General features: G+C 39.4%; 1 protein-coding gene across 2 annotated transcripts in view; it reads left to right on the plus strand.

The window, feature by feature from the left end:
- Positions 1-13244, plus strand: part of gab3.S (GRB2 associated binding protein 3 S homeolog) — a 94025-nt gene extending 80781 nt beyond the window's left edge. For both annotated transcript variants that reach the window (XM_018232961.2, XM_041575327.1), the window contains 6 exons: positions 1027-1082; positions 5690-5942; positions 6201-6282; positions 6594-6693; positions 10721-10834; positions 11296-13244. In XM_018232961.2, the coding sequence (XP_018088450.2) occupies positions 1027-1082; positions 5690-5942; positions 6201-6282; positions 6594-6693; positions 10721-10834; positions 11296-11412 (722 nt within the window). In that variant the 3' untranslated portion in view covers positions 11413-13244. The remainder of the gene's footprint in view (positions 1-1026; positions 1083-5689; positions 5943-6200; positions 6283-6593; positions 6694-10720; positions 10835-11295) is intronic.
- Positions 13245-14416: the final 1172 nt, after the last annotated feature.

Raw genomic sequence — 14416 nt, forward strand, 5'->3', positions numbered from 1 at the left:
TCCTGTAGCTGCGAATAGCCACTTTGCAGCTCCCGAACAGCTTGCGTGAGAGAAGACAGCTGTTGAGTTAGGACAGCAAACGGAGACGCCCCTTCAGCTGGATCCATCCTTTTGGCCTGGTTATACTGTCAGACTCACCAGTATAATCCAGTCGTAGAAGGAGCTGGAGCAGTAGATAGTGAACCCACAAGCGCCTCACACAACCGCTACCCACCTGGAGTGGAACAGGGAGCAGGGTTGTGGAGAGTAGCCAATGAGACAATAAGCGAAGTACAAGGGATTAGGCAGAGTCGTAGTCAGGAGGTCCGAGGTCAGAAGGCAGGCAGCGAGATTCGTAAACGATGAGACAGGCAGATAAGTCGAGACAGGCAGCAGGAATCAAGTCCGGGTACAGGCAAGGGTCGATAACAGGAATTCAAGAAGTTCAGAGACGCTAGGGTTTCGGTTCAAACAACCTAATAACCAGGCAATGCATCTCAGTCAGAACCAGGTTTAAATATTGTTACTTTGGCGCCAAACTGGCGCCTTTGCGCTGACGTCGCAGAACTGACGCCAGCACGTCCGTCATAGGCGTTTTCACCCGCGTCCTTGCGCCAGCGACCGCCGCCGGCGCCTTCGCGCCCACGCCCGTCGCCGGCGTCCCGCGTCACGCACCGGAGCGCATTAGCGTGCCCGCGCCTGCGCCGGACAGGACGCAGGCACAATTTCTCACAGACACTGATTAAGTAAATTTCCAGATAAGTGATCTACAAAGTATGGCTGATGTTTTATATTTTTTAATCCTTCCTTCTGCTTTGTAGATTAAGTGAAGATAAAATAAACACCCCATTCCAAGTTGTTTTTACTTTATTTTTATATGAATTTTCAGCAAAGCATGCGCAAAGGTTAATCTACTTTGTTTATGTATTTATCTTTATATATTTTCATCATTTACAAGAAAATTCCATCGTTTTTAAGAAAAATATCTTTGTCTTCACATGAGCTCTGCTCTGTTTTTATGGATTATGTTCAAATGTTGTCTTTCAGGCGACCTGGAAGACTGGTCATTAAGAACAAGAGACAAGAGGCTCAGTTTAAATCTGGTAAGTACTAAATATATTTCTGATTAAAGTCTGCTATACAAGTGAAGATATGAGTCAGGCACACCTCAACCCTACTAGCACTAAAAGGCTTAGAGCACATAGTTTCTCAGCCTTCCTAGTGTAGACATCAGGGTTTTAGATTAAAACTATATATAAGGGTTATGTATAAACTACAATGAATATAGAACAGGACATTACCACAGAACAGCTATGTTAGACTCTATAATTCAAGGTTAGAGGGTAGTTGAATATTTACACAGAACAGGGAGTACATCTGTTGCCTCAACGTCACAAGTATTCTTAGTGCAAGGTTAAGAAAGACACTTATAGCCTCAAAAATACACCCACTGCACATATACCATTCTGGACACTGTGCTAGCACAGCAGATGTACTTATTTGGACTATACTAAGGTCAGAAAGGGTTATACTTAAAATGGACAGAGAGGCACAATTATGTTAAACCAAGGACGATGATTTTAAAAAGTTAGAAATGTATGCGCTTCCTTTAATAAAGTATTACACCAACTTTTCGTCTCCCCTCAATTCCTGAACGGCTTGAATGTCTTCAAATCACACAGAGACCTGGAATATATCTATCAGTAAACAGTTCTACTTCTTGTATATGTGCCCTCAAACAGCGCCAGGGCGTTTGTTTGAGGGCACATATACAAGAAGTAGAACCGAGCGAAGGCCTGGAGAACAGTCACTAACTACCCGACTAGAGAAGTGTTCCCTGGTCAGCGGGGAAGCCCATAGCGTCTATCCCGCATTGCGCAATCCCAGTGGGAACAGGTACGAGAGACTGAGAAACCAGGAAGTGAAGCGGAGGAAGCAGGAATATTGGAACACGAGACAACAAACAGGATTACAAGCAGGACTCCATTGTGAATAGGCAACAACACGAGACCATGCCTGGAAGATCCTGGAAGTATTAACTAAGCATGGATCCAGTGCCGGTGTCACAGAAGCGCACAATTGTGTTTCTTTGTCACCTTTGTGTTTTTGAGGCTGATCTAAAGAAGAGCTGGATGGTTGGAGGTAAAGATTGTGATCTGTTTACTGATAGATATATTCCAGGACTCTGCGTGATTTGAAGACATTCAAGCCGTTCAGGAATTGAGGAGAGACGAAAAGTTGGTGTAATACTTTATTAAAGGAAGCGCATACGTTTCTAACTTTTCAAATTCTTTTGGGGTGGAATCCCTTTGCATTTGTGCATCCGCTTGACTATCTGCGCAAGGTGTTAATTGAATTATTTTATAAGATGGTTGGTTGTTACAGGATCAGCCCCATGAGGGAAGACATGGTTAAATGGTTGTATGTTATGTTACTAAAATGCCCCCCAATGTCCTCACGAGCATTCAGGATGTATGAGCTATTAGTTAATACTATGTATTAATGTATACCTCAAATAAAGCTGTCTGGTTAATTTCCTGAGTGAATCTGTTTGGTTCAAGTCAGGCGCAGGGGGAACTTCGGGGCCCGGCTCGATTTGAGTAAGTATTTATTCAAATCCAAGAAGGACTTAAGCTCCCCATAGACGCGACGATTCTTCTTGCCGAACGACAGATTTTAGGGAAGTTATCGTGGGGTTAGTGGGATTCGAACGATCGTACATCTTACGATTTTTCGGCCGACATCTGTCAGGAAATTGATCGGCCAGGTCAAAAAATCTTTGTCGATCCCAGTGCAATCTATCTATGTTTGCAGGGCCAAGCAGGCAGCTCCCCTTTGTTTTCCTGGCAAATTGGTCTTTTTAGTTGATGGTAAATTCGTATGATCGTACGATTGTTCTGAGAAGATCTTGGTCTCACGATCAGGATCTGATCTTTTAAAAATCTCAACATCTATGGCCAGCTTTACTCATTGTGGCCGAGAATCTTATATCCCTGGAGGACTATAGGAGGATAAATCCGATACCTAGCACTAATGCTAAGATCTCATAGTTTGTGCAGAGGCTGCTCACCACCTCTGTGGTCTAAATTTGTACAACAATGTTTTGCTGTGGAACTAGGACTTAACAAGACAGATGTTTAATTAATGATGGATCAGAAGCTCTTTGTCAATCGGCTATGAATCCTTATTGTAAGTCTTTATTAAGACTAAATGCACAGCAGAAGGAATATGACCAACCTATCCCCACTGTCATTCTTTCAGTGGCTTCAGTTTCCTTTGAAAGCTAACAGGCACTACTTACCTCTTTCTCAAACATTTATGTTTTTTTGTGTAGAGACACCGAGTGGATAGGTTGACAAGTTCTGAGCACAGAATGTATTACAAAGCAAATACTTGAATGAAAGAAACAATTGCTCATTTGCAACTGAGCTCAATGTGTTGGTCACAAACTATTAAAACCTATTAAATAGGTTCACAACAAAGAATTAGCAGAACAAGCATTTGCATTTTGCACCCTATTTCCCTTAGACCTATGTGGAGTGAAATGAGCTGCACATCTATCAGAAAAAGAATGCAGCACTTGCTATAGGAGGGAAGGGACATGGATGCTGCCTGCCACATCCCTAGCTTATAGGTCATTCTGAATGACAGAGCAGTCATGGAACTTATGGCATTTATTGCAGAGCTTCCCTAGTCAGCAATGGGTTCTTCGACCTGTAACAGATTTTTCCCTTTGTACTTGTTTTGTTTTATTCTTGGACAAAATACATAACAAGGTCACTCACTGTATAAAAAATAGTCTGCTCAACTTGTCTTATTACTGCACTATATACCGAGCAATTGTTCAATAGCCCTAATAAAACCCTTCCTGTTTTGCAACATAACAACCATTCTGTATATGGACTAAAAACTGCTAAAATCATCCTGGAATCTGTTTGGGAGTTTGGAATTACAAGAGGCAATTTAACCTTAGAGATATGCCTTTGTGCGTGCTTACAGTGATCCCTACTTGTATGATTAAGCAGAGCTATTTTACACAGAATGGTTTGATAACAGTGATTTATTATTCAAGAACACGAGACAATTGCAGACGATTGCTTCCCATTATTATTGAAAGGAAGCACATGGTTTATGGGACAGGGCAAGGATTATCAGGAGAAATAACAGATGTTCGCAGTTTATCATGATAACATTGCCTATGTGTGTCATTAACGACGCAGTTCTAATCGACAATAATGGGAAATGCCTTTTAGATCTTGGAAAATTCCGGTAAAAATGGCGACACATTCAGTGGGAAGCTCAGTGATTAGCCCATTGTGCACCATTATCAGTAATAGAGGAATAATCAGTGGGAAGTGTCACATGGAAACTCCTGAGCTTCATTGCAAAGTATAGGAATTCTGATCATTGCATGTAGCGTAGCTCTGTGTTATAAAGGTGTATTGAGATATTTTTCTTAAACTGTGCTCTAAATGACAACAACAAAAGCATTTTAAAAGAATATTATAGTTGAAATACAATCAAAGCATGCCCTGTAGAATGTAGTCCCTGATAAGTGTGTATTTATTGTGACAAACTGACAGCCTGTACATGTAGTTTTTGGGGGAATTACCTATGACAGACAGGTAAGTGTAGGATCAAGAGCATAAAGACAGGGACACCATGGGGACCATTTACTTAGCTTGAGTGAAGGAATAGAGGAAAAATAGTTCGAATTTCGAATGGTCGAATATGGCTACTTCGACCATCGAATGGGCTACTTCAACCTTCGACTACGACCTTCGACTTCGAATCGAACTAAAAATCATTCGACTATTCGATAGTCTAAGTACTGTCTCTTGAAAAAATTCTTCGACCCCCTAGTTCACCACCTAAAACCTACCGAGGCCAATGTTAGCCTATGGGGAAGGTCCCCATAGGCTTCCTAACAATTTCCTGATCGAAGGAATATCCTTCGATCGGTGGATTAAAATCCTTCGAATCGTTTGATTCGAAGGATTTAATCGTTGTATCGAACAATTTTTCCTTCGATCGTAGGAATAACGCAAAATCCTTCGACTTCGATATTTGAAGTCGAAGGATTTTACTTCGACGGTTGAATATCGAGAGTAAATTAACCCTCGATATTCGACCCTAGGTAAATGTGCCCCCATGTCTTCAGGCAAAAACACTGGTTTATTTCGGGCAAACTCTTCCCAACATAAAGAAACAGGAACACAGTTTAATAGCAATTTAACAAACCTACAAACGCAGGTCTTTGCACTCCAAAATGAAAAGCAAGGACTTGTGCCTTCCCGATGAATTAAACCCTGCCTATGAGAGGCAGATGGGAGAAGTTGTTAGTTGTCCACCATCCCACAATCTGCATACTGTCTTACTTCTGATTAGGGGCACCTTTGGGCACATTAGGTTACTGAGTCTTGTCTTTGCCACAGTAATGCTTGTTGCACCATTATGTGGATTCAGCACAATCTGCTAGAAATTGCCTACCATGAGTATACTCAGTACTGCCAATTTATGCTCTAGCACTTCCAACAGGGGAAATTAAAAACCCCAAAAAATGGCATCTCTCAGCTTTGAATTTGGCAAAATTAAATGAAACTAAGTCAAGATAAAGTCAGTGTCAGATTAACACTGACATTTCAGGACTGAGCAAATAGTTGTAAATATTGTTAAAAATGTTCCTGTATTTTGTCTGTTTGTTTGATAGCCCAGGGTTTCTGCTCTTTATTCATTAACGTCTGAAAGCTCAGAAGACAGTTATGTCCCAATGAATCAAAATATTTCTCCACCTGCTTCTGAGTCAGACTGCAGTCCAGATGGGTATATACCTATGAGCCCAGTATCGGCAGCCTTTCTGTTCCAGTCTCCTGTGAATTCAAAGGTCTCTAGTCCGTTGCCCGAACTCCCAACAGACTTGGAACCACCTCCAGTGAACCGGTATCTCAAGCCTCGTAGAAAGAGTAAGTGAAAGATACTGATACACAGTCATAGCAATCTACAGTATGTACTCATGCAGGGATAAGAGCACTTTGTCCTGTGTAATAAAGACAGTAATAGGATCCATTGTTATCATGTTTACATACTGTATAAAACATAGCACATCCAATGTACTCTTGTATATAAAATCATTTACTAATTAGACATTACAAGGACTGTATTTAGGTTAATTTCTGGATTTATATGTGTCGTGAGATAATTTTGACTTTTTGCTTCCCTAGTGCGCCCACCTCCTTTGGATTTGAGGAACCTTTCCACTATTAGGGAGCACTCTCCTCTTACAAGAATGTGGACAGTGCCTTAGTAAGTAAACGATTGGCGCGCTAGCGTCCGTCGTCCACGTGGTTCCCCCTGGGCGCTGCATTTTGGGGAAGACCCCAGCAGGGAAGGAAGCGCCAGTGAGCGCTCCTTACAGCTGGTCACAGTTAGATGATTCTTTAATAGTTATGGAGAAATATGAAAATATAGGTTTATTGGTAGCCATGGCTGTAACCATCAAAGCTTTCCCAATGTTGTTAGATGTTTCAGACAGGGTTCTGTCCGACACTTGAATACAGTTTCAGTGGCATCTGAATCTTTCTTCTGACATCTGACATGTTTTTTTTTCTTTGTAGCAATCGAACCAGCTTTATCTCTCCAGAAAGTGAGTGTATTAACTCAGCTGGAATCTTTGCCGGCCCTGGTTTAGGAGAAGATGTCACCTACATCCAAATGGTAATCTTTTAGGGATGCTCAGCAGAGTTATTGGGGCTCATTTATTCTATTGTTCCTAGCAACCATGTGAAGAAGGCACATGGTGCAAATGTGTAAGGAAGATCTGCATGTGTTAATAATAATATTTTATATCTTCCTTTGACCAAGAATATTGGCCTCTTCTTGTGCATCCACCTACTAAGTTTATTTGCATATTCAAATAACATGCAATAAGGGTTCACCCATAAAACTCACATTTTTTTGTATGTTCAATTACATTATGCAGCAAGTAGTCAGCACAATATTTTTTTTTTTTTTTTATGGCAGTGTACATTCCCAATGTTCACTTACCATCAGCACTCAATACAGAAGAAGACTGGAATAGCACCACCAATTAATTCCAGTTAAAATGTCCATATTGCACACTTAGGGCATTACAGCAAAGTTTCAGGTCATGCAGTCCATCAAGCTACTGGATACACATTAACAACCCTCTATATGCCCTTTTCTGCCATCTAGTGGTTACTAGTGTACAACAGCATAAAAGTCATCACAAAGTGCAAATGTTGATAAATGTCTCAGATTTACATGCTCTGTATGAAAAAGGGTGAATACTACATAAGATATCCATATTAAATACATCTGAAAAGAAATACAAATATAAATAATTGGTAATAGCTAAAATGAGGTAATCGTTTAAAAATCAGGCTCAAATCATACTTGCTATTTAAATCTAGTGGATACAATGTTTCCAATTTCCTTATCCAAATTGCTTCTTTGCACAATAATTCTTTAAGTCTGTTATCTCAATAAAATGACTACTGCTTGTTCTTTCTTTCCTGTATTAATTGCTGACTTGTGCTCTCTAATGCATTCACTGACCATTCCCATTGTTTGTCTGACATATGTGAGACCGCAGGGGCACCGCATGTGTTAAACAACATGAGTGACAGAAGCAAATCTTTATTGGGTTCCCTCTACTAGGATGATAAATATATTCCCTCTGTTGAATAACAACTACAATTGTAACAGGGGAATGTACCTTCCTTACCCTTGCACTCTTTTCTCCTATCATCTTTATTCCTTCGGACTGGACATGGGGGGGGCCCTCCGGTTACTAACCTCTGGGTCCCCCCTGCATGCATGCACAAACTGTGCTGCAATAAATTTTATTTGGGGGTCCCGGAGATCGGGGAGGGGGGCTGGGCCGGCGGGGTCCACCGGCCCAGTCCGATGCTGAGCAATGACACGGGGACTATCAAATTCTGCCACCATGTGTAAATTATCTTTTAATAAAGGCCAATTGCACCGCAAAATATTTTGCTATATGTTTGCTAAAAATATTATATATTATATGTCACAAATGTGACATAGTTTTCCTTACTTTATGGCTTTTTACCCATGTCTGTCCTGTCTATTAACTTCATCTAATTGTGTTATAAGAAGGTCATTTGGATAGCCTCTATCCCATTATTTTTCACACATTTCCAATAATCTTTCCTCTGCTACTTTTTTTTGAAGCAGCAGATTACAATTTGTAGGTTTTATATTTTAGGCGGATTTTCAGCGTTCCCAAATCTGTTTGCCTCTGAATGACTGATGTGTGAACTTGTCTGGGGGGAGGGCAGTGGGGTGCTGCCGATGTCTTTAGAAAAACAAAATCCCTACCTGGTGACTCTAGTGATGTCATCATGAGATTTTGCACTGATAATCTCATGAGATTTTGGATGGGAAACCTTAAAGGGATACTATCATCTATTAAAAGAGGCATAGAGTCACGGGAGGAGGGGGTCATTCTTCCACTGTATAGAGCACTTGTAAGGCCCCATCTAGAATATGCCGTACAGTTTTGGTCTCCATCACTCAAACAGGACATTATTGTTTTAGAGAGGGTACAGAGAAGGGCAACTAAGATGGTAAAAGGTATGGAAAATCTTAGCTATGAGTAAAGACTTGCCAAATTAGGGATGTTCACACTGGAGAAGATAACTATGTATAAATATATAAGGGGATCGTATAATAATCTCTCTAATGCTTTATTTACCAGTAGGTCTTTCCAGCTGACACGAGGTCACCCATTCCGATTAGAAGAAAAGAGGTTCTGCCTAAATATTCGGAAGGGGTTTTTTACAGTGAGAGATGTGAAGATGTGGAATTCTCTCCCTGAATCAGTTGTACAGGCTGATACATTAGATAGCTTTAAGAAGGGGTTGGATTGCTTTTTAGCAAGTGAGGGAATACAGGGTTATGGGAGATAGCTCATAGTACAAGTTGATAAAGGGACTAGTCTGATTGCCATTTTGGAGTCAGGAAGGAATTTTTCCCCATTTGAGGCAAATTGGAGAGGCTTCAGATGGGTTTTTTGCCTTCCTCTGGATCAACTAGCAGTTAGGAAGATAAAAAAAACAAAACTAAAAGGTTGAACTTGATGGATGTGTGTCTTTTTTCAATTTTACTATGTTACTATGTTACCAAGAGCCACAAGTGCCATCCCGCTGGCGATTTTTCATTATAGCTGGTGAGAAGGTAGTGGAAGGCAGTTTGGGGAGATTGTCACCCCGAAGAAGACGGACTAGCGTTTATTAGAGCACAAATCACATGACTATGGGCACTTGGGAAACCGACAATATGTACAGCCCCATTTCAGATTTCAAAATTAAAGAGCACTTGTAAGGCCCCATCTAGAATATGCCATACAGTTTTGGTCTCCATCACTCAAACAGGACATTATTGTTTTAGAGAGGGTACAGAGAAGGGCAACTAAGCTGGTAAAAGGTATGGAAAATCTTAGCTATGATGAAAGACTTGCCAAATTAGGGATGTTCACACTGGAGAAGATAACTATGTATAAATATATAAGGGGATCGTATAATAATCTCTCTAATGCTTTATTTACCAGTAGGTCTTTCCAGCTGACACGAGGTCACCCATTCCGATTAGAAGAAAAGAGGTTCTGCCTAAATATTCGGAAGGGGTTTTTTACAGTGAGAGATGTGAAGATGTGGAATTCTCTCCCTGAATCAGTTGTACAGGCTGATACATTAGATAGCTTTAAGAAGGGGTTGGATTGCTTTTTAGCAAGTGAGGGAATACAGGGTTATGGGAGATAGCTCATAGTAAAGTTGATAAAGGGACTAGTCTGATTGCCATTTTGGAGTCAGGAAGGAATTTTTCCCCATTTGAGGCAAATTGGAGAGGCTTCAGATGGGTTTTTTGCCTTCCTCTGGATCAACTAGCAGTTAGGAAGATAAAAAAAACAAAACTAAAAGGTTGAACTTGATGGATGTGTGTCTTTTTTCAATTTTACTATGTTACTATGTTACCAAGAGCCACAAGTGCCATCCCGCTGGCGATTTTTCATTATAGCTGGTGAGAAGGTAGTGGAAGGCAGTTTGGGGAGATTGTCACCCCGAAGAAGACGGACTAGCGTTTATTAGAGCACAAATCACATGACTATGGGCACTTGGGAAACCGACAATATGTACAGCCCCATTTCAGATTTCAAAATTAAATCTAAAAAATCTGTTTGCTAGGAATTCAGTGAAGAAGTTTGCTGTTTCTGCAGGTTGAACACCTCGACTGACATTGTTTTTGGGTCTTCTGGCCTTACCATACCAGCCCTGAATGTCCACTGGTAAGATGGACAGTCTGACATTACCCTGAGAATGAGAAATCCTGTACGACAAAACAAAGGATCCGAAATGTACAGCATCAGTTCTCATATTATATGTAATAGTGTATATTCAGAACAAAGAATTCCATATGACAATTTGTACTTTATGCTTCTGATTTTGTACAATACGATATTTTTTATAGCTACAAGTAAAGGATTCACCATCTGTCTTACTCTTAATTATAGCCTATAGATCAAAATAACATGCTGTGACTTCATCAGCATTAATATGTAGCTTTTCATGTTGTCTGTTCAAAACAGTTGGTTACCATCTTGACATTCCTGCAGACGTGACTGAGAAGTGAATTTATTTCTGGGAAAAGGCAATTTTGCTAAGAGCTGTTTGCTTACTGTCCCTTGTTGCTTCTTCTTTAGGAACATAGACAAGGGACGTCCCCTGTCAACGGAAGTTTTCCATGGCCACGGAAATTTAATCTGGACTATTTGGCTTTGGACTTTAATTCTGCATCCCCCTCCCCTGTGCAGAAGGTAGGAAAACACTTTTACACTTACAAAAGTGACAGCACACTAACCAGACGTCGTGTAACTGGCTGGTTAGTAGGGTCCATTTCATTAACAAGTGACATGCCACGTCTGGTTAGTGCTACAGTCCATAATTAGTTAAGAATTATTTTTCAAAACCTCAAATATTAGTACTTAAAACAATTACTTTTGCAGACTGTAACTAAGACCGGATTTGTGTTTGCTCGTGGTCCTAGCAACCACAGTCAGCACGCACCCCCCCTCGCGAGTGCAGTAACACTGCGTTCCTAATTCGGCTGGGCCCGGATTATGTCCAATAGGCCCGGGCATTTGTTGCCTCACCACAAATCCTGACTGTAACTGCATGGACTTGCTCATTTCTCCCTAAAAATATACTGTATGCAATATGTCCTATACCAAGAGTCTTCCACCCTGTATCTAATGTCTGCGCATCTCTTTTAAAACAGCAACCATTTCTGTCGGAGGAGCAGCGAGTAGATTACGTACAGGTAGATGAAAAAAAAACCCAGGCTTTGCAGAACACTAAACAGGAATGGACCGATGAGAGACAATCTAAGGTTTAAAGTAGTATTGGTCTCTTTTTGGATTTTTTTGCACTATTGGAAAAGCAGCTAAACAAACAGACTACACCAGTTTTCTCATGTCAAAGAGGAACAGAAAAGGGAAAAAGTTTTTCCTTTGTAAAAATGCTCTGATTTGGTATATTGATTTTTGATGACAAATTAACCACACAAAGGGGCAAATTTACTAAATGATAAATTATTGCCAGCGATCGCTTCATCACACTCCATGCCACTTCGCCAGGTGCAAATTCATTACCACTACACTAATTCACTAAAATGCGAAGATGACGGTCTCATTCGCTAGCGAATTGTCCTCTACGCCTGTTAGTGAATTGCCAATGTCCCTGCAGATGGGATTTCTGGTGAATTGTTGCAGGCGTCTGCCACTTCACACTTTAATAAATTTGCCCCTAGGAGTCTGTATATACTGACTGGGAAATGTATTATCCACTTTTCTGTTAGGATGGTTTAAGTAGTGTCACATAATAGATTTGGCAATTGAAGGGTTTGGGATGGTATAGATTTCCCTGTATTAATGGTTTCATTATTCTGACTTGACTTGTTTTTTGTGATATGTCATAAAAGGTCAACAAACTGGTGGGCAATGTAGGGGGGAAATCAAATGACTTGGTCCTTGAATTTTCGCCCCCACTAAAGCACTGTGCTGGGTAGATTAGGCAAAAGGACTGGCAATAAATTCTGCTTTTGTAAATGGCAAATCTAATCCACCTGTAACATTCAACACTATAGTTAAACATAAATGCAGAGAAAAAAGTGTGTTTGTCTTGTCCAGGCATATAGAAATACTTGTAATGGCAAACTAAGGGCAATGTGAAATATACAGCCCAATATGTGGCTGTACTTAAGGGCTAATACAGGCCGAAACGTGATGGGCATAAGGTCATCATTAAAATAAGGTTCTGCAGATATACTTTTACTACTTGATTTATGGGCATCCTATAGACTTTAAATGGTAACTAAAGTCAATCTATAAAAAATATGTTTAATAATCACAGCTGTATGTCTGAATGGTCCTAGACCTTTACTGTGATATAGCTATAAAGTAAGCCATGTGCATTAATTCAAACCTAATTCTTGTCTCATTGGCACGCAAAGTCTTACCTCATATACATTTAGCTATGATAAACCCCTCAAACCTTTACATTTATGGCAATTTTATATAGAGCAATTTGCAGTAGGTTTACTGTCCCTTTAAGCCATATTGTACAAATTTCAGGAGCACTAATGGTTCTATACTGGTGAGACTGTTTCTAATTGATTTCTTCAGTTTCTATGCATAAATAGTTTGTAATCCTTTATTTGGTTTAAATTTTTAATGTTTAAAATTTGCTTATTATTTTAGTAATTCAAGAAAAACAAGTAGAAATATTACAAATTTTTTTCCATACTGAACCTCAATAACCTGAAAAGTTCCATATATTAAACACTCTCTTTCCCAGGCTAGGCCCTGGACTGACAATCTGTGGATTTTGGCAAATGGCAGATGCTGTAAGATGCCAAAGACAGTCAATTATTTTTGAGCCTTCAACATATAAACTAAAATGTGCTTGAGCCATTCTCGTTTGGAAAAGTGCCTAAATGTTATTGCCCAGACCGCAAACAACTGAGAATTCAGGACCAAAACTTTATTCCATGAGTTTTAAGCTCAGATTTATTAGTTGATGGACAACAAATACTGTATATTTGCTGCAGATGAACTCGTGTACCTTGTCTACAAATATATACATTTGCATAATGAACGTTTTAATTGATGTGGATTTTGGAAATGTATTATCCATATATAGTAAATAAAGGATCTCCAAATCATGACATTCCAGCTGTTGCTAAACTGCACTACTATTACTACATGAATGCATGATTCAGGTGTCAATAAAGGGTACCTGGAGGCCTTGACTTGTGAGCACTTGTTTGCCAGTGCTTTGATGGACAAGGACCATTCTCTTTCAGGTTATGTCGAAAAACACTGTAAGTATGAATATCATTTCTACACACTGGCTGTCATACTTCAGCTATCAAGGATGCAAATCTAGCTGGATGTATTGAATGGCTGTAGAACCTGGGATCTTCTGAGGAATATGTTTTTTGTAACAGTCCTGTTTCCTAATACACTCCTAATACTTCTGGCGATGGGAACTCAAGGAACTGTGGGCCAGATTCAATTCAGTGAGAAAAAGTTCACGGTTTACTGTTTCAAGTGAAAAGTAATGGATGAGATTAAATTTGAGGAGAAAATGTTTTCCCCTAATTCAGTTACAGATTTTTTCCATAGACTTTAATATCACTTAAAGGATCAGTAACATACATTTTTTTTAAAAAAAAAAAATTAGTTAGTATAGAACGAAAAAAAACCACAAAGACATATTAAACTTTTAAATCGCTAAGTCTTTATTAAGAAATAACTTACCGAAACTCTGCTTGCACACACATCGACGATCCATCATGTGGCGCTTGATTTGATCGCAAGTGGAGTTTCGGTAAAGACTTTAAAAAGTTTAATATGTCTTTGTGTTTTTTTTCTTTCTATACCAAAGAATTTTCTTAAAAACAAATTAGATGTTACTGGTCCTTTAATAAACATTGAGATAAGTTTTTCTGAATTTAATCTCAAAATTAATCTCGTTTGCGTTCGTTTGGGGTCTGTTCTCAGTTCACTGGTCTTCTGCAGACATTCTCATGGTTTAGCAAGAATAAACCATATTATAAGGGCATGCAATGGCATTATTAAACCAGGTTGTCTTTACAAGGTCATAACAGTATACACAAATATTCCTAATACTAATTTAAGCATTACACATTGTACATATATATATATATATCACTGGAAGTGAATTCATTTTCATCTCTATATTGAACGTATTTGTATTAAAGAGCATAATATAAAAAAATCCTTTTGTTTAAACTGTTACCATTGTTGTATAAATATTTGCACTTAAAATGTAAATTTTTCAAATAAAGAGGTTTTTATTTAAAATGAAAACACCTA

Source organism: Xenopus laevis, chromosome 8S (genome assembly GCF_017654675.1).
Source record: "Xenopus laevis strain J_2021 chromosome 8S, Xenopus_laevis_v10.1, whole genome shotgun sequence".
In the NCBI taxonomy this organism is placed as follows: Eukaryota; Metazoa; Chordata; class Amphibia; order Anura; family Pipidae; genus Xenopus; species Xenopus laevis.